This window comes from Microcebus murinus, chromosome 11 (genome assembly GCF_040939455.1).
Source record: "Microcebus murinus isolate Inina chromosome 11, M.murinus_Inina_mat1.0, whole genome shotgun sequence".
NCBI classification, from domain to species: Eukaryota; Metazoa; Chordata; class Mammalia; order Primates; family Cheirogaleidae; genus Microcebus; species Microcebus murinus.
In genome coordinates this window covers 39,686,292-39,707,744 of record NC_134114.1, presented here as the reverse complement: position 1 = coordinate 39,707,744, position 21,453 = coordinate 39,686,292, and the positions used below count along the sequence as shown (strand labels likewise).

The window sequence follows — 21,453 nt, the reverse complement described above, 5'->3', positions numbered from 1 at the left end:
CTCAAGCAATCCTCCCACCTGAGCCTTCCGTGTAGCTAGGACTACAAGCATGAGCCACCACACCTGGCTTCTTGTGTTCAGATTTCTAATCCCAGTGGGCCCAATAAAAAATGAAGATGATTCATTAAATTTCACTGAGCTATTCTGAATTCCAAGTTAATATTCAGCTATTAGAATACGATTAAAAAGTTCCACTGCCTTTGGATGAGCATATTTTTTCCATGTGGAACCTATTTCTTGAAATATCCTCAAGAGTATCTCTGGAGGCTCACTGTTAAATGACACTTGAAACTTGAAAGCAGACCATAATTTAAGGATTTAAAATATGGAACTAGTTGAGGGGATTTAACATTCTAATCCCAGTGGCCCACAAACCTCAAACCCTAGATTCAGTTCTGTACTCAAAAACTCGAGAAGTCCTCTAGAGCTCAGCTTCCTCTTCTGTGACATGAGAAAGACAATTGTACCTGCCAGAGTTGGCTACACACTACAGCAAACAACTCAAAATCTCAGTGGCCTGACACAGTAAAAGCTTATTTCTTGCATCCAGTGCTGGCTGGCCCGGTGGCCCTGTTCTTTCACATCAATTAAGGACCCAGGCTTTTCAATCATATGGTTCCAGCATCTTCTAGAGCCTCGTCCTCCTCTGCATTCAGTTGTCATATGAGTAAAGAGAGACAACATGGAGGACTACATGCCTTTGTTTTCTAGGCCAGGCCTGGATGGGGTTTCTGTCCTTTCTGTCTGCATTCCAGTGGTCAGGACTCAGTCTTGTGGCTGCACTGGTATGCAGGGAGGCTGGGGGATAAGTCTGTGTGTCCTGGAGGAGACAGAGTTTGAGGAACACACAATAGACTTCACCACAACACTTACTCTAGAAGGTTGTTTGGAGGATTAAGTGAGATAATAGATATAAGAACTCATTAGGGTCTCAGAATCAATAAATATTAGCTCTTGGCTATTATTACTGTGCTCCTGACTTGGCTGAGCCCCATCTCCTCCACTGAGCTCATCCTGGAAGGAGCAGAGAAGGCCAAGGTGGGTCTCTTGTCTTTATGTTATCTGCAGAGATGACTTAAGAGAAGCTTCAAAGCTGCCCACATCCATTGCCCCCACTACCAGGCATCTTAACTCAGTTCATTTTAGGTACAGCTCATGTAATTGAGATGAGTGGGCAAGGAGAAGAGAGACAATCTTTTCACAGTGTATCCTCCCAAATAATACTGGTTCCTTTTGGCTACCATTTCTCAGCATAAACTCATTTACTATTAGATTATACCTAAACCATATGACCTTAAACTCTGAAAGAAGCTGGGATTCACCAGACTGAATCCTCCAGCTCTGTTCTCCAAGCTGCTCCAGAATGATTTCTTCTCAACAGTGTACATCTGATCATGCCATCACCTGCTTAAAATCCTTCACTCTCTTCCCATTGAATTTAGAATAAAATGCAAATGCCTCATGCAGGCTCAGTGTCACTCATCCCACCCTCCCAGGATCAACCCCTGCCTGCCTCTCCAACCACGTCTCACATCGCTCTTCTCTCCTCCCTCTTTCATTCATTCACTCGACAGCTGTTTCTCCGGCCTCTGTTCCAGGCACTGGAGAGAGCAGCAGTAAGATAGACACCACCCTTGCCCTGGCGGTAGGGATTGCATTCTAGTGTGACGCCTGTTTCTTGAACATGCTCTCTGCCTCTGTGGCTTGGTGCTGGCTGTCCTTTTGTATCCTCAACACCTGTTTGGCTGGCACAAAGCAGAAGCTCAATAAATATCTGTTGAATGGATGGATTAACAAATGAATGAACTAACAGGCAGCAACCAAGGCATCTGGGGATGGCCCCCAGGCCAGGGGAGAAAGGGTGAGCTCAAGTTTTCTTCCTGATGGCCTGAGCTCATGTCTGCCCCTCTGATTGTTCTTTTGCAGGGAATGACACCGCTCCACTGGGCAGCTTTCCACAACCAGCCTCAACACGCCCAAGTGCTGTTGAAGAAGGGAGCAGACCCCACCCTTGTGGATAAAGACTTTAAAACGGCTCTCCACTGGGCAGTCCAGGTGAGAAATTGGCCAGTGGACTGGTTTCAAGTGTAAATGGTGGAAAGCAGTGTTAACAATTTTCAGAGTGTGTCAAACATGAAATATGGAGGTTTTGGCTGTTTCACTTGTTGAGAAGATGCAGAGCAAAGTAGATATAGAATATCAAGCAGAGCCTGCCTTGGCTGTCACACACACACACTCACACACTCACAGACACACACACACACACACACACACACACACACACACACCTACACCTCTCTTGCTCCATCTTGATGTTTGCTACTGGCTTACTGTGTCCCAGGGCAAACTTTCAGAGAATAAACAGGATAATCCCTTCAAAGTCTTTGAACCATGACTCTCTCTTCTTCCTTCCAAACCCTCCCAGCCCCGTTCATTCCAGGTAACCCTGAATTCCACGTTGAACAGTGAAAATAGTGGCTCATAGTCCTGCGTCACCATCACATAGAGAGTCCGTGTCAGTGCTCACAACCACAGGAATCAGAACAGGCCCGTGAAAACGATTGCCCAAAGAGGGAGAGAGGGAGAATAAGGGGAAAGAATGATAATAGCTGGCATGTCCAGAAGTGCTTTCTATTTTCAAGGGAAACGATTAACTGGAAGTTATCTATTCTGTCCTTCAAGGATAGCAGAGCTGTGCATCCCTTCCACAAACTCGCTAGCCCACTCTGTCTTTGATGCCTAAGCACAGACTCCCCCACGGTGGATTTCTGTCGGCCCATAAGGGCACCTTTCGTAGTTTCTGTCAGGACCCTATGAGAATAGTTTCTGCTGCCCCGACTATGGTTTCACTCAGCGTTTCCATGTGCCAAGCACAGCAGAGGTGGGCACCTGGGACTTTCAGGGTTGACACATGTGCCTTATGTAAGGGGAAAACAGAAGTGATCTGGAAACTGCGCTGTTTTTTCCCTCCAACCTCGGCTTCCGCTACTCTGCATGAGGGCCAGCCCTGGACAAACTGTGAAGTGAGCAAAGCTTGTTTTTGTCACTTCCACCTGCCCTTAGCACTCTCCCGCATACTTTCAGTACCTAATTACCTGCCCTGCCCCCTCACTGCCAGCCTCTGCCCAGGGCCCTGTCCCCCAGGGCTGGCCTCTAGCTGGCCAGGGGTCACCCCCACAGCAGTGGCCCCAGAGGAATCTGGCTGGGCTGCTAAGACACATCCACGTGTTGGTTCTCAGCTGAGGTGAACGTGGCATCAGAATCAAGCACTTTGTGTATATTCACTCTCAACACCCCTGCGTGGTGATTCCCTAGATCTGCGATGTATGTACACTTTGAAGAGCCTCCCTAGGCAATTCTGACTGGTATGCCTCCTCTGCTCCCCTGTCCTCTACCCCAGCCCCAGCTTAGAGCTGCTGCCCTAGCCCTGGCCTCGCAGTGGCATCACCAGCACTGCTTGTGAAATGACAGATTCCCAGACCTGGCTCCAGACCTCCTGAGTTGGTCACTGTCAGGAGGAGGAACCCCTGCTCTACCTCAGGATAACCTCTAAGAGGCAGTTTGGCAAAATCACGAGAACAACATACTCAGCTCAGAGGATCTGAGTTTGCATTGCTAGACCTGGGTTTGATCTGAAGCAAGTCACTAACACCTGTTTGGCTTAATTAGTAAGTGTGTCTGTGGGGTATGGATGAGCCCACACATCTGACAGTGCCATGTAATGTACTCTGCGATTGGAAGAAACAATCATTTTTATTACGGTACCTGAGTTCCTACCTGTAAACCTAGTTATCATACCCAGGCTTTCATATTCTTTCTCTCTACTAAATGATAATAGCTTTTAACCCACTAGATTGACTTCAGGCCTGCCGGCACGATAGAATGATCTAAGAGCTTTTAAACACTACTATTGCTCAGGCCCCAGCTGTTAATTCTCATTAGGTTGTTCTGGGTGGAGACAGGCATTAATGTTTTTAAAAGCTACCTCCTTTCCCCAGGAGATTATAATGTACAGCTAGGGTTGAGAATCACTAGGATAAATGAATTCATATTATTGGGTGCTAATACCTTACCTACTCCTACTAAAGATGTTTGCATTTTGACTGTGATTGTATAATCATAACACCTCCTTCATTTATGTACTCAATCACTTAATAGATATTTCTTGAGCATCTACTATGTGTCTTGCATGATAGGTAAAGGATTAACAAGACAGGTCGCTTCTAAAACCCCTACAATTGTGTGCAACATCGTATGTGTGCTGTGTGAGCATGTTTGCATTCATTTTCCTGAGAAAAGAAATTTTTTCTTCAATTCCTCAATGAGGACCAGTGACTACCTGCAAAAGGTTAAGAATCCCAGCTTTGGGGGAACTGCACCCTCTTCCTTCTCTGTGGTTAGCAGTAAAATTCAGATGTGGTATATTCTGCCATTTATACTGCAAAGACTAAGGGTAATTCCAAATGTCAGTTGAAATCATTACACTTGCCCTCTTTAGCCTTCTTGTTCATTTATAACACAGCACCAGCATTGTGCTCCTTTTAGAGTTTTTCCATAGAGATGAGTCTATTTCCCATTGTCATTTATTCCTTGTGCTGAACTTCCTGCTTTTCTCTTGGACTGTACAATGAAATCACATTTAAAGCTATAGTACTTTGAAATAATAAGGCCTTGGGCCTTTGTTTTTGACCAAAGTAACCAAAGCAGTAAAGACCCAAAACATCAGGTCTATGAAATAAGCTAAGTTGGACTTCCACTTCCATTTCTCAGGTCCCTTGGTAGCTGGTGGTCTCCTCAACTGGGCCCATTGCCCTCTTTCACCCTCCCCTATCTGCTCAGGAGGCCCCGCTGCTTGGCTACATCTGGGGTAACACTAGCAGAGGCCCTGTCTCCATTACAATCTGCCTAGATGGCACCCAGGCCCTAGGGGCATGTTCTTGCCTATCTGTGATGACACCAGTTTATCTGGAATCTGTACAGGTATCTCTCTGCCTCAGCTCTCTTTCACTTCTCAACACTGCAGAAGTTTAGTCTTCAATCCTTTTTTCACTCTCTCTTCCTCAGAGAGTTCATTGGTTTCTGTGGCCTCAGCTACCATATATGATTCAGAAGATTCTCATATCAATAACTCCAGTTCTGACCCCCATCTCTTGAACTCTTGATTCACATGTGGGCGTGACCCTACAGTTGCCCACAGACACATCCAACTCAACATGCTCAAACTGAATCCATGGTCTCCCTCCCATCGCATCTCCATCCTCCTGTAGCCTAAGCCAGAAAGACCTCTGTGTGGTCCATGAGCACTCCTTTCTTGTCCCCCACCACAGCCAGTTGCTTATCAAGACCTCTCAATTCTACCTTCTCAGGTCTCTCATCTCTGTCCCCTCCTTTCTGTCCCCACTGTCCAGGTCAAGGGCCCAGGAGGAGAGAAATGGCACGCTCAGGTCGGGGTAATGGAGGAGAGATTCATAAAGAAGCTATTTGTCACACGACCCCAGGTCTAGCAACAGCAGGTTGCCATTAGGACCTGTGGGCCTAAAAAGGCACAACAGGGAGTGGTTACAAAGATGCAGCAAAAGTTGTAGCTATAGGAGATGTCCCAAGAGAACCGTAGCCTTTGGTGGAATAACCAAACTGTGACCTGGCAGGAAGAGAACTGAGGTATAAAAACCCTAATCTCTTTCCTCCTACATCCACCTCCTGTCAGTGCCACCCACTTGCCAAACCCAACAAGAAGCCAAAGGGCTAGGGAGCCCATTTGATGCCGTCCACACAATGCTGAAAAATGGGGGCAGGATGGAAAAAGATGGGAAGTAACCAGGAAGAGCAAATGAAGACAATTTAGCACGCCTCCCACTACTTCCTTAGATCAAGCTTGCACCGTCTCTCACCTGAACAGTTGTAGTAGCTGATTTTCATATTCTTAATCCTTCCCTTTTCCAATCTACTCATATATTTCTCTTCCTACGAATCACAAAGGCATGTACCAACATACCTATTATTATGCCAAAACAATTATGGTCACTGTTTGTCCCTGGCTCAGAAACTTCCACTGAGTTCTGTTTAGTTGTAAAGCGCAAACTCCTCAGGCTAGTACTGCCTGTTGTGAACAGCCACTTTCCACCCCCGGACCTTTCCTCTCCAGCCCATGTAGCCTTTGTTCCAACCACACTGGAATATTATTAATGCCCGCAATGCATCATAGAGATACATTCTGTTCTCCCCCTTGGTCATGCTCTTGTAGTCGTGTGAAATACTGCTTTCTTCTTGCACGCCCTGCATCATCCTGTCTGCCTGCAGAATTTCTGCTTATTCTTTTCTTATTCCTCAAAGTCCAGCTAAATATCACCTTCTCTGTTGAGCTCCCTTTCAGAACTGTTCCCTGTTACAATTAGTGGCATGCCCACGTCTTCCCTTCTAGACTGTGTGAGGACAGTGCGCCTTATTCATCTAAATGTCTCTCAGAAGCCAGAACAGGACTTTGTGAATTTTAGGTCCCCACAGAGGTGTTCACTGAATTCAGTCCAATAAACTTACTCATCTCAAGCCAATGGGATTAATGGCTTATTGGGTTCTCTCTGTGGAAAAATGTTTTATTTAAATACTTCATTTTTTACAGCAGTTTTAGGTTCCCAATAAACCTGAGATGAAAGTACAGAGGCATCACATATATCCCTTGCCCCCACATGGGTAGCCTCCCCCATTATCTACATCCCCCGCCAGAGTGGTACATTTGCTATAAGGGGTAAACTTACGTTGACACATCATTATCACCCAAAGTCCATAGTTGGCATTGAGGTTCCTTCTTAGTGTTGTACATTCTGTGGGTTTGGACAAAGTATTAAATATAATGGTACTTATCCAACATTATAGTATCACACAGAATAGTTTCACTGCCCTGAAAACCCTCGGTACTCCTCTTATTCTTCCCATCTTCCCCTCACCCCTGGCAACCACTGATCTTACTATTGCCATAGTTTTGCCTTTTCCAGACTGTCACATGGTTGGAAACATACAGTAAGTAGCTTTTTCAGATTGGCTTCTTTCACTTAGTAACATGCACTTATGTTTCCTCCATGTCTTTTTATGGCTTATAGCTCATTTCTTTTCAGTGCTGAATAATATTCCAATGTCTGGATGTATCAGTTTATTTACCCATTCACCTATGAAAGGACATCTTGGTTGCTTTCAAGTTTTGGCAATTAGGAATAAAGCTACTATAAACATCTGTGTGAGGCCGGGCGTGGTGGCTCACGCCTGTAATCCTAGCACTTTGGGAGGCCGAGGCGGGCGGATTGCTCAAGGTCAGGAGTTCGAAACCAGCCTGAGCGAGACCCCGTCTCTACCAAAAATGGAAATAAATTAATTGACCAACTAAAAATATATATACAAAAAATTAGCCGGGCATGGTGGCGCATGCCTGTAGTCCCAGCTACTCGGGAGGCTGAGGCAGTAGGATCGCTGAGCCCCGGAGATTGAGGTTGCTGTGAGCCAGGCTGATGCCACGGCACTCACTCTAGCCTGGGCAACAAAGTGAGACTCTGTCTCAAAAAAAAAACATCTGTGTGTAGGCTTTTCTGTCAACATAAGTTTTCAACTCCTTTGGGTAAATACCAAGGAGCGTGATTGCTGGATCATAATGGTAAGACTATGTTTAGTTTTGTAAGAAACCACCAAACTGTCTTCCAAAGTGGCTGTACCATTTTATATTGCCACCAGCAATGGATGAGAGTTCTGTTGTTGCACAGCCTTGCCAGCATGTGGTGTTGTCAGTGTTCTGGATGTGGGACATTCTAATAGGTATGTAATGGTATCTCGTTGTTCTAATTTGCATTTTTTCTGATGACATACGATGTGGAGAATCTTTTCATAGGCTTATTTAGCCATCTGTATGTCTTCTTGGGTGAGGTATATGTTAAGGTCTTTGGCCCATTTTTTAATCAGATTGTTTTTTTTATTGTTGAATTTTAAGAGTTTGTTGAATGTTTGGGATGACAGTCCTTTATCAGATATATCTTTTGCAAATATTTTCTTCTAGTTCGTAGCTTGTCTTTTCATCCTTTTGACAATGTCTTTCACAGAATACAAGTTTTTAATTTTAATGAGTCCAGTTTATCAATTCTTTCTTTCATAGATCATGCCTCTGGCGTCTAAAAATCACGTAAAAAGTCATTGCCAAACCCAAAGTCATCTAGATTTTTCTCCTGTTATCTTCTGGGAAGTTTTATAATTTTGTTTTATGTTTAGGTCTGTGATCCATTTGGACTCATGAGATCCATTTGGGGTCAATTTTTGTGAAGGGTGCAAGGTCTGTGTCTAGATTCATATTTTTGCATGTAGCTGTCCAGTTGTTACAGCACCATTTGTTATTATGATTGTCTTTTCCCCACTGTATTGCCTTTACTTTTTGTCAAAGATAAGTTGAATATATTTATGTGGATTTATATCTGGGCTGTCTGTTCTGTTATATTGATCTCTTTGTCTATTATTTGTCTGTTTAATTACTATAGCTTTATATTGAGTCTTGATGTGAAGTAGATCAGTTCTCTGACTTTGCTCTTCTCCATTATTGTGTTGGCTATTCTGGGTCTTTTGCCTCTCCACCTAAACTTTAGAATCAGTTTGTTGACATCCACAAAATAGCTTTCTGATATTTCAATTGGGGATTACACTGAATCTATATATGAAGTTGGAAGAATTGACAATATTAAATTTTCCTATCCATGTTCATGTCACTTTTGTATATTTCCATATATATGTACAATATCTTATACATATTTTGTTAGATTTGTACCTAAGTATTTCATTTTGGGAGTACTAATATAAATGGTATTGTGTTTTTAATTTCAAATTCTACTTGTTCATTGCTGGTATATAGGAAAATGATCAACTTTTATATGTTAACCTTGTATCCTGAAACCTTGCTACAATTGCTTCTTAGTTTCAGGGATTTTTTTTGGTCTATTCTTTCAGATTTTCTGTATAGACAACCATGTCCTTAAAACCAAAAACAGTTTTATTTCTTCCTTCCTAATCAGTATACTTTTTATTTCCTTTTCTTGTATTATTGCACTAGTTAGGACTTTGATTACAATGTTGAAAAGAAGTGGTTAGAGGGAATATCTTTATCTCATTCCTAATCTTAGTTGAAAAGCTTCTAATTGGTCCCCATTAAGTATGAGGTTAGCTATAGGTTTTCTACAGATGTTCTTTATCAAGTTTAAGTGGGTCCTCTCTAGTCCCAGTATACTGAGAATTTTTATTGTGAATAGGTGGTGGATTTTATCAAATGCCTTTTTTGCATCTACCATCATTTTTTCTTAGCCTGTTGATGTGAGGGATTACATTAATTGATTTTTTTAAATATTGAACCAGGCTTGCATATATGGGATAAATCATACTTAATCATGATATATAATTCTTTTTATATGTTGTTAGATTTGATTTACTAATATTTTATTGAGAATTTTTGCATCTATGTTTATGAGAGCTATTGGCCTATAGTTTTCTTTTCTTGCAGTGTCTTTGTTTGGTTTTGGTATTAGGGTGATGCTGGCTCATAGAATGAATTAGGAAGTATTCCCTATGTGTCTGTCTTCTGAAAGAGATTATTGAGAATTATTGACAATAATTTATTTCTTGAATCTTTGGTAGAATGTATTAGTGAATCCATCTGGGCCTAATGCTTTCTGTTTTAGAAGGTTATTAATTATTAATTCAATTTCTTCAATAAATATACGGCTATTCAGATTGTCTATTTTTGTGTGTGTTTTGGCAGATTGTGTCTTTTAAGGAATTGGCCCATTTCTAACAGGTTATCAAATTGTAAGCATAGAGTTGTTCATAGTATTTCTTTATTATTCTTTTACTGTCCATGGGATCTGTAGTGATGTACCTCTTTCACTTCTGATATTAGCAATTTATGTCCCTTTCTTTTTTTCTTAGTTAGCCTGGCTAGAGGTTATTAATTTTATTGATGTTTTCAAGAAACAGCTTTTGGTTTCATTGATTTTCTGTATTGATTTTTTGTTTTCAATTCGATTGATCTCTAATTTTTCTTTTTCTTTTCTTCTTCTTACTTTAGATTTAATTTGCTCTTTTTTTTTCTAGTTTCCTAAAATGCACATTTATACGATTGATTTTAGATCTTTCTTTTTTTTTTGAAACAGAGTCTCATTCTGTTGCCCTGGCTAGAGTGCCGAGGTGTCAGCCTAGCTCACAGCAACCTCCAACTCCTGGGATCAAGCAATCCCCCTGCCTCAGCCTCCCAAGTTGCTAGGGCTACAGGCATGTACCATACAGGCATGCACCACCATGCCCGGCTAATTTTTTCTATATTTTTTTAGTTGTCCAACTAATTTGTTTCTATTTTTAATAGAGATAGGGTCTCACTCTTGCTCAGGATGGTTTCGAACTCCTAACCTTGAGTGATCCACCTACCTTCGCCTCCCAGAGTGCTAGGATTATAGGCATGAGCCACCGGACCTGGCCTTAGAACTTTCTTTTTTTTTTGAGACAGAGTCTGGCTTTGTTGCCCTGGCTAGAGTGAGTACCGTGGTATAAGCCTAGCTCACAGCAACCTCAGACTCCTGGGCTCAAGCAATCCTGCTGCCTCAGCCTCCCAAGTAACTGGGACTACAGGCATATGCCACCATACCTGGCTAATTTTTTCTATATATATTAGTTGGCCAATTAATTTCTTTCTATTTATAGTAGAGACAGGGTCTCACTCTTGCTCAGGCTGGTTTTGAACTCCTGACCTCAAGCAATCCACCCGCCTCGGCCTCCCATAGTGCTTACAGGCGTGAGCCACCGCGCCCGGCCTCTTTGTTTTTAATATGTGCTTCAATGCTATAAATTTTCTTCTAAGCATTGTTTTTGCTACATCCCAATAATTTTGATATAATTTTCATTTTAATTTAGTTCAAAAAATTCATTTAATTTCTCTTGACATTTCTTTTCTTTGACCATGTGCTATTTAAAATTTGGGAATTTTCCATTTATCATTCTGTTACTGATTTGTAGTTTCATTCCATTGTGGTCTGAAGGCATATGTTATATGATTTCTATTCTTTTAAATTTGCTAAAGTGTGTTTTATGGCCTAGAATGTGGTCTGTTTTGAAAGCCCCATTGAGCTTATTAAGAATGTGTATTTTGCTGTTGTTGGATGAAGTAGTCAATAGATGTTAATTGATGGTCTGGTTGAGTTCAACTTGCCCCTACTAATTTTCTGCTTGCTCAACATGTCCATTTCTGATACAGGGGTGTTGAATTCTTCAGCTCTAATAGTATATGTCTCTGTTTCTCCTTGCAATATTTGCTTCATATTTTGAAGCTCTGTCATGGGATGCATAGGATTATGTCTTCTTTGCTTTGAGGTATGCTCTAAAATTTATACATAACTACTCCTGCTTTCTTTTGGTTACTTTTTAGTTGGCCAATCTTTCTCCATCCATTTACTTTTTAATTCATTAAATAACTAATTTTTTTAGTGATAGAGTCTATGAGCCCAGGCTGGACTCAAACTCCTGGACACAAGTGATCTTCCCACTCAGCCTTCTGAGAAACTGAGACTACAGACATGAGCCACAACACCTGGCCCTCGCTACTATTCATTTACTTTTAGTTTATGTGTCTTTATATTTAAAGTGGGTTTCTTGTAGACAACATATAGTTGGTTCTCATTTTTCAATACCCTCTGACAATCTCTGTCTTTTAATTGGTACATTTAGACCATTGATGTTCAAAGTGACTATTAATATATTAGATTTTTTTATTTTTTGAGTCAGAGTCTCACTCTGTTGCCTGGGCTAGAGTGCCATGGCATTAGCCTAGCTCATGGCAACCTCAAACTCCTGGGCTCAAGTGATCCTCCAGAGTAGCTGGGACTACAGGTATGTGCCACCATGCCCAGCTAATATTTTTTTCTATATATTTTTAGTTGGCCAATTAATTTCTTTCTATTTTTAGTAGAGATGTGGTCTTGCTCTTGTTCAGGCTGGTTTCAAACTCCTGACCATGAGCAATCCGCCCACCTCAGCCTCCCAGAGTGCTAGGATTACAGGCATGAGCCACTGTGCCCGGCCTGATATATTAGATTAATGTCTACCATATTTGTTACTGTTTTTTATTTGTTGCCTTTTTTCTTTATTCCTATTTTTATCTTCCACTCTTTTCCCACCTTTTGTGGTTTTAATTAGCATTTTATATCATTCCATTTTGTTTCCTTTCTTAGCATCTTAGTTATACCTAAGTACAAAATACATTTATAGCTAATCCAAGTCCACTTTGAAATAACACTATACTACTCTATGGGTAAAAGAAATACTTTATAATAACAAAAGAATCCTAAATCCTTCCACTATCCTTTTTATGGATTGCTGTTACTCATTTTACTTATATATAAGCATATATAATTAAATACATATAAATAATTATATATAATTAAATACATTGTAGCTATTATTATTTTGAACAAACTGTTATCTGTTAGGTCAATTAACAATAATAAAAATAAAATATTTTACCTTCACTTATTCCTTCTTTAATGCTCTTATTTTCATTATATAGGTCAGAGTTTCTGGCCTATATTATTATTCTTCTTTCTAAGGAATTTCTTTTAGCATTTATTGCAAGGCAGTTCTACCAGCAATGAATTTCCTCAATTTTTGTTTGAAAGAGTATTTATTTCTCTTTCACTTTTAATGGATCATTTCACAGGGTACAAACTTCTAGATTGGTGGGGTTTTTTTTCTCAATACTCTAAATATTTCACTCCACTCTTTTTTTTTTTTTTGCATAGTTTCTGAGGAAAAGTCAGATGTAATTCTTATCTTTTCTCCTCTATAGATAATATGTTTCTTCACTATGGCTTCTTTCAGGATTTTTTCTTTATCATTGATTATCTATAGTTTGAAAATAATTGCCTAGGTGTAGGGTTTTTCTGTGTGTGTGTTTTTGTTTGGTTGGTTGGGGATTTTTTGTTTTGTTTTTGTTTTTGTTTTGTATTTATCCTGCTTGGTGCTCTCTGAGCTTTGGTGTCTAACATTAATTTTGGGGAAATTTTCAGTTGTTATTTTTGTTTCAAATATTTCTTCTGTTCCACTCTCTCTTCCTTCTTCTTTTTCTATTCCCATTTTCTATATGGAATGGGAATACAAGGAGTTCTTCCACAGCTCTTGGATATTCTCTCTTGGTATTTTTTTAAGTCTCTATTCTCTTTGTTTTTCAGTTTTGGAGGTTTCTATTGATATATTCTCAAACTCAGAGATTCTTTCCTTAGCTGTGTCCAGTCTATGAATAAGTCCATCAAAGGCATTTTTTATTTCTGTTATAGTGCTTTTTAATCTCTATCATTTCTTTTTGTTTCTGTCTTAGAATTTTCATCTTCCTATTTATATTGCCCATCTATTCTTACATGTTGTTTACTTTATCCATTAGATCCTTTAGCAAATTAATCATAGTTGCTTTAAATTCCCTATCTGATAATTCCAACATCCCTGCCATGTCTGGAACTGATACTTGCTCTGTCTCTTCAAATTGTGGTTTTTGCCATCTGGCATGCCTTGTAATTTTTTCTTGATAGCCAGACATGATGTTGTGGGTAAGAGGAACTCCTATAAATAAGCTTTTAGTAATGTGGTGGTGAGATGTGGAGAGAGGAGGATGGTCCTATAGCTCTCTGCCTTTTAGTGAATCTGTGCCTCTGGAATGTGAACTTTACAAGTATTTCTCAGATTTTTTTTCTCTGTTCTTAGGTAGGACAGTATGGCTAGAGGGAGCTGGAGTTGATTATTTACCTTCTCCCATAAGGAAGGATAGAGCTACCTGGAATTGAGTATTTTCCTTCCCCAAGGTCAGTTAGGCTCTGATAAAACCCCACCAGATTAGGCTCTGGTGAACAAGTTTTTCCTGAGGGCAGACATTGTTAAGAACAGAGTGTTCTAGTGTATTTCAAAATGGTTCCTTTTCCCCTGCTTTGCCACAATCCCATGGAATTGTTCTGATATTTACTGTGAGTTAAGCTCCCAGAGATAAAATTCACAAAAGCATGGCAACCTTCTATCCCCACTGTGACTGAGTTCCCTGGAGTTTGTAACTCTCAGACTTGTCCACACTGAACCTTCAGCAATTCATCAACTACAGTTCAGGTTTTTCTACGCTGCAGAGGGTAGCACTGATTCCCTCAGAGTTTTCTGCTCTGGTCTTTTGTAATTCTCTGTATCTGCCTGTCTATCTGTCTAATTTAGGGGACAGCAGTTTGTCTGGTAACCTTATTTAAGAACCTAGGAAGATTTCTGGAATAACATTTTAAGCTTAACCAAGCCTTCCAAGAACACAATGCATTCATACCAAGGAGTTTTTCTGACAAGAATTCCAGGCATCATGGCAAGTCAGTCAGAGAGGCAAGTGTCTACTGCCCCTCAAATTTCCCCACAACTCCCTCCCCCACTTACTAGAAAATGTGTTTACTGGGGAATCTTCCGCAGCAGCACTTTTATTTCAGCACACTTTTCAAGGCAGGATAGAAAACAAAGAACTGTACCGATATAAAAGGACTGCTTCATGTTCATCTGTTCAATATGTGGTTATGTGGTTAAGAAAATTAGACACACACACACACACACACACACACGCATGCACACACACACACACAGTTGATCTGTGGTCAACTGTTAAACTGGGTCAAAGTCCTATAAATACACTTGAACTCTAACTTAGTCAGAGCGGCAAAGGATAATTATAAATGCCATACACCAGTGGATCCAGTTCATAGAAGGAAAGAACCTCAGAGCCCAGGTTTAGAAAGATTCCCCAGCCTAGGTTTAGAAAGGACAACACAGGGAAATCCTGGAGATGTCATCTTGCCAGAAATGTAGAAGCAGAAGCCAGCCCCTTTCTCCACACTAACACAGCATAAAAGGAGATTTTTTTTCCACTTTAAGCATTAGTACATCCATGAAATGAAGTAGTTCAGCAGCTGAAGGTCACCATGCTTCACCCTCTGCCACCATTTCTATCTTCTACTTTCTATCCAGGAGAGTCAGCCCCAGGCTTTTGAGTTTGGCAGCCTCTAGAGTCCAGGCCAAGCAAAAAGTGTAGGTCCAAAGGGGCTACCCATGAAGATGGTTCAGACCCTAAGCCAGCGATGTTGGTCACCTTTCTCCCTTTGGTTAGCTCCAAACCCTCAACTCTCGAACAATCACACTGCATAGACAGTCCTGCTGTTTCTATTACAGTCTGACATGTCTGCCTCCAACCAAAATGATGAGGCAAGAGGGTCTTCCCACATCACAAAACCACCCAGCCTTCTAAGAGGGTTGTGTGACTAAAACACAGAGGCTAAAACATTGGCTTCTGCTTTGTGTAGTCAGCATCACAAGACAAGCAATGAAACATATCCCAACTTCCGAGAGAAGGAAGGAGATTGGTGTTCCGTCCAAGGAGAAGCCACCATAGAAAAAACTAATTCCCTGGATGTATGTTAACAAATAACCAGCTAGTTAGCTAGTTGGTAATCTCCCACAAGACTCCTTCAATGGTTACCTAGAATAAAGAAGGTCTACAATCTGGAGTCTTATTATTTTTTTTATTAATTTCCATGTAGAAAAATTATTACATATTAATTCAACTTTCTTTTTTGGCAAAGCTTCTTATGAGTCAGGCTTCCCCACCTCTTCTCTCTCATGAAGGGCAAAGAGAAAATGACTAGAACTCAGAGAGTTCCCAGTAGTTTTCAGAGTACATGAAGGTAATATTGTAGATTACCTAGAAGAATGGAGAAACAAAACAAACAAATATAACAAAAGCAAATAAATTCACAATCCTCATCTGGCAGCCCAAGGTAGGATTCTAGAGCTCCATAAGAATAAGATGTGTCCAATATTGTTACTTGCCCTGTTTAATAACATTCCCACCAAATGTAAACTCACTCTCCATTCTTCCTAAGGACCCATCTGGGCAACATTCCCATTTCTTCTGTCCTGGTGCCTCCTAGTCTCTGTGACCCTCCCTGGACTTTGAGGTCTGAGCCTATTTTTGTCTGACGCCCAGTCCAGATTGCTAAGAAGGGAATGCTGTTACCAGGAGACCACTGCTCCAGGGCCTTGGCTTACCAATCGTGCTCTCTAGGGCTCCCTCAAATTCTGTGAAGGTGCACCATGGCAACCTTCCTAGGAGAAACTTTTAAAGTACCCAAGTTTAACTCTGAAGAAGGTCTTGGTTGGCAAGGCACACATCACTGCTACTGATGTTATAGGTCAAAATGGAAGCTTTCACTTAAGCTCCTCCAGTATGAACATGCAGGATGAAATCAGCAGACTACCCTTTTATCAGAGACAGAGGGATACAGTAGTGAAGCACAAGGCCTCCAAGGACAGTCAATCCTGGCTCTGCTCATTCTTAGCTGTCAAGTTACTTAATCATCCTATGCCTCTATTTTCTCCTCTATGATATGGAGATAATAATAGTACTTATCTTGTGGGATTATTGGCAGGATTACATGAGTTAGTACATGGATTGATTTAGAAAGGTGCCAGGCACAGAATGTTCACTCAGTAAATGCAGCTATCACCATTTTTCTTTGGAGGATCTTCTTATAAAGAAAAGGAAATACGAATGATGATATTATAAGTGAGATTCAGGAATAGAGGCAAAGGAATTGTCTGGAAAATTCAGGATGAACGGCATTTTGAAGGAAGAGGATAAAAGAGGGAGAGTCTGTCTTCACTGATCCAGAGGAGCTGCCTGTAGTATCCCTGCTAAAGATCTGCCCGGGCTGGCTGGTCAGGACCCCAGAAGAGGCCGACTGGGGCTTCTGGGCAGCAGCCTCTCTTTCGGTTCACCACTTCCAAAATGACTCCTCCCAGGGGGTGGGCAAGGTGAGGGGAAGAGACAGTATGAGCATGGGGTTTTGTTTTCTTCATCTGCATTTAATACTCCTTCTTCTACTAAGAGGAGAAACTGTGAATTGGGCATTTTGCCCTTTGAATCACGTTGGAAACTTAAATTTCTTTACTCTTCCAGGAAATAGCAAACAAAAAAAAAATTCATCGAGCTGACACTCTTTTTGCTTCTGTTTTCCTTTTTGCATGGCCAGTACTTTTAAAGAAAAGTGTCTCTTGACCAATTAAAAACTATTTCAGGAGCCGAGGAAAACCTTCCCTGGGCCCTGCTGCTCTTTCTTCCCTCTCAACCCTCTGTGTGTCACTCTGCCCCCAGCTCCCACCTGTGGACATCATCTTACTCTCCTCGTCTGCCCTTGGGGATGCGGCCCCACCTCCTCTCCCTGGGCCCCCCTGAAGCTTTTGCTCTGGGGTCAGACAGGCAGGGAGAGAGGGGTGCTCCTAGGGTGTGTTAGAACTGAGATGATCACTGCAGGGGCATTTCCCCATGTGAACATCTCGTCCTTGGGGGTAGGCGATGAGGGGGATAAAATGTTTATACTAAAAAATATAAAAATAAATAAAATAAAAGATATTTCAGAACCCTTCAGAATATGTCTAACTAGCAGCAAGTGAAAGAATCTTAGAAAAGTTGATAAAGTGGGCATGAAAGCTTGGGTGTGTTCGGCGTAGTCGACTTCTGATGACAGGCATGGCATAGCTGCACTTCAACAATTGGTCAAAGTTACTTAAAAGTTGTTATGTTGCGGTAGTGTGCAGCTCTTGTTACAGCTCTTATTTATTTGACCGGGGAAAGAACCGAGCGGCACATGAAGAGTCGGAGAACAGCCTTTATTCTTCTACAACGGACTCAGCACACCTAGTATTACAGCTCTCGTCTTGTCTTCTGATGTTCTTCCCTTCCTGCCCTTCTGTCCCTGCTTTTATACTCTTGGTAGGGCTCAAGAAGCATCCAATCAACTACAAGCTTTAACATCCAATCAGCAACAGGCTTTAACATCCAATTAACAACAAGCTTTAACATCCAATCAAAAACAGTGGGATTCAAAAATTACCCAATCAGGAGCATGCAAACAGCATGGCCGGAAACAGGCAGCAGGCACGTGGGCCTGGGAGCATTCCAGCACGTGGGTACCCGGGGCAGCTGTGTGCCTCAGGCCGCCCAGCAGCATGCCTCTAAGTGGCCATGCGCAGCACTGGCCCCTGGAGATGCGGAACTATGGGGAGGCGGCAATAGGCCACGACCTGGCGCCCAACATTTTCCGCATCAGTTAGACCAAGGATGGAGGGAGGAAGAGGATGTAAGAGGGAAGATGAGAGGAACACAACAAAAGAGTTTTTAGGCAGGGGCCACTTTATGAGTATGTGACCAGAGTGGCCATCGAGGGCCTGGTGCTCAGAGGGAAACTAACCCTGTGCTTAAGGCATAATGCTCTGTGGTCTCCATCTGGAAATTCTCACTTCATCTTTTAATTCGTTTTCCAAAGGAAATAGGATAGGATAGTGGAGCCTTCCTGGGACACATCCCCCTGCTCCTCGGCCCCACCCAGCAGCTGCTGCTGCCCTCTGCCTCTGGCAGGGGCCTTGAGCACAGACCCCAGGAGGGTCAGGGTCAAGCGTGTGCCAAGTTGCAAGGCTGCCCTGGCACTTGTGAGTGTCCGCGTTCATGGTGAGACTCCCTAGTGCAAGGAAGAGTGACATTCAATAGCAAATAAAAATCACCATGACATGTCAAGAGAGACACCATGGAAGAAAGGAATGTGCTTTTTCCTGCATTATTGTACCACCAGTCATCGATCACCATAGGCATTTCATTAACATTAAAATCAACTCTGCCAGTTTTTCAGTGGTCAACATCTATGGCAAATGGGGAAACAAAATGAACAGACCTAATGAGCAAGTTATTGTCTAGGTGGCCCATGCATCATGCTAGCTCTGATGTCATTTAATTATACCTGTATTTCATTTCCGTCCATCTTTAGTTCACTAATTGTGGAAGACAATTTAGCTCTTACAGAAGGCGAAAGTCTCTGCAGGGCCTTGAGACCAGTGGAAATTTGTTAGAGGGTTTATATAGAATGTATTTGCTTTCTCTTTTTTTTCTTTTCCTTTGCTTTTTCCCTCTTTTTTTTTTTTTTTCCAGTTTTTTACTTTTCCTTTTTATCATCACATGCGCAGACAGGGAAGTGCCTGGATTGTATGTAACGGGCCTTCTTTGACTCTGCCTTCCAGAGTGGAAATAGAATTCTGTGTTCCGTCATTCTGAGCCATCACCAGGGGTCGTCCATAATCAACTATGACGATGAGAGTGGGAAGACGTGCGTGCACATCGCGGCAGCAGCGGGTTTCAGCGACATTATTAACGAACTGGCAAGAGTTCCCGAGTGTAACCTCCAGGCTCTGGATGTGGATGACAGGTATCCAGGGCAGCCCAGAAAGTGCTGGGAACTCCAGTCATTTTCCCCGACTGTTAATCTTAAAGACATTTAAGGCGATATCCCACACAATTATATCTTTATTGCCAGTAACACAACTATATCCTTATTGCCAGTAATATACACGTGGTATGACAATAAAAATTGCTCTATTTTAGTGAGGGGAGGAAAAATCATTGTTATGGAGAGGAACACTGTGACTGTACAGTAGTGTCAGATTTTCCACTTTTTGCTAACTGTTCTCAGTGTTCTCAGAAGGCTTTCTGTATCTCAGCTTCCTGCTATATATGCCTTTTTTGTTCTTAAAGGTAGGTTTTATTTTTTTCTTCATTCCTGGATTTTTGTCGTACAGTTGACAAGTTCTTGTTACCCAGAGATGAGCATAATGGAGGCTGTATATTCAGAACTTTGGGGCTCTTAAAAGTAATAGGGACTTTATAAGGATTTTTTTTAAGTCATTGAAGATGTATTGGCTGGAAAAGGAAGTTGGGCCAATACAGGTAAAAAGACTTATCTCACAGGTAATTTGCTACTAAATGAAGACTTCTATGCCTGACTCCAAACTTAGACCTTTTTATCTGCAATGCCCTGCTTATCTAAACTTTGTTTTGGTTAGGCCCTAAGTCAATGGCAATGTAAGGAGAATATAACAAACAAGACTATTGAAAATGAGTATAAGGCTTGGGCACTATGTTTGGTTTTTTTACCCTCTTATATCGAAGCACAAAATTACCCTCCTACTTACCATGATTATAGATGCCCCCCAAAAACTCCCTAATACCTGAAATTCTTTTAACACAGGGAAAAAACTTGGGGATTCTACATAGGTTTCAGAAGTGGGAGGTGGTTAATATGACTTTAATTAAAATTAAATTCAAAAGTAGATATTAAAAGAGCAAGTGTTGATCCTGAGCAGGACTTAAGTGGAAGAACTTGATCTATAGGAGGAAAATGATTCATAAATAGAAAAATTTTAGAAATGAGGGCTGAAGGAAAGTTCAACTTCTTCAAAATACTCCTAGGACCAGCTTTAAATAGAACACTTCTGAGGCAGGAGACTCGCTTGAGCCCAGGAGTTTGAGGTTGCTGTGAGCTAGACTGACGCCACGACACTCTAGCCTGGGCAACAGAGCAAGACTCTGTCTTAAAAAAAAAAAAAAAAACAGAACACTTAGCAAAGAAAATCTAGTTCCCCAGGCCTCAGGGAACAAAGTAAAATCAAGGGGGGAAAGAAAGAGCAAAAGCTGGGGTCCCATGGGCGTTCAAAGGGAAGTAAAACCCCAACAGGCATCCAGTTCCTGCTCTCATGCTCAACTCCAGTGTTTCCTGAACTGGCCAAATCCCAGCCCCCATTTTCCTTCGTGTTTTCTGCAGTTGAATGTGCAATTGTGCCTTTGTGTTGAAACTAGAAGCTTCTGTTAGTAGTTGAATTTTTTGAAATTTCCCTAGGTTCATATGCTTTGAGCATTTATAGTAATTGTGACTTTCCTTTTCTTCCCTTCCCTTCACTATTGAAAGATTTTCCTAGAGAAAGTATTTTGTGGGAAGGGAAGAAAAATAAGGTAAAAATCGACGATATTTAAAAGATTGTGATATCTAAGATTAATGTGACATAGAACATATAACCCAAAGCCACATATGTAGCTTAAATGTCCCAAATTTCATCAGTCTGTGAGATCACAATTCACTTTAATATGCATCTCATTTATCTTACGGGAGGATGGTCTTTTATCAAGTTATCCTCCCTATGCGTTTCTGGGAAGTCTCGGGGGAATGTTTACATGGCTCATAAATCATTTCTCGGCTATTGATAGCTCCACCAGTGCTGTGTCCTTGTCCCATCATCTCCTGCCATCTAGAGACCACTGCATCAGCCCATCACTCGTCCCTGCTGAATTCCTTCTGCATCCTGAGCCCTGTCAGCGCCCCATTGTGATAGCCCAGGCAGGTCTGCTGTGTTTGCCGGACTAGCCTGAAGCTTAGAGATAAGAAAGGAACGGTAGTATAGATGACATGAAATGGGGTACTACAGATGGGCCCCAAGGCCCTGGGGATAATAGTTAGAGGTAATCCATGTGCTCCTCTCATTTCTCAGCAAAACATTTAAGCTTCC

At 41.6% G+C, this 21,453-nt stretch overlaps 1 protein-coding gene across 1 annotated transcript in view; it reads left to right on the top strand.

Annotated features, from left to right (window-relative positions):
* Positions 1-21,453, top strand: part of ANKRD55 (ankyrin repeat domain 55) — a 95,631-nt gene that overhangs the window by 52,106 nt on the left and 22,072 nt on the right. The window contains exons 6-7 of the mRNA XM_012775663.3: positions 1,927-2,055; positions 19,138-19,322. Coding sequence (XP_012631117.2) covers positions 1,927-2,055; positions 19,138-19,322 — 314 coding nt within the window. The remainder of the gene's footprint in view (positions 1-1,926; positions 2,056-19,137; positions 19,323-21,453) is intronic.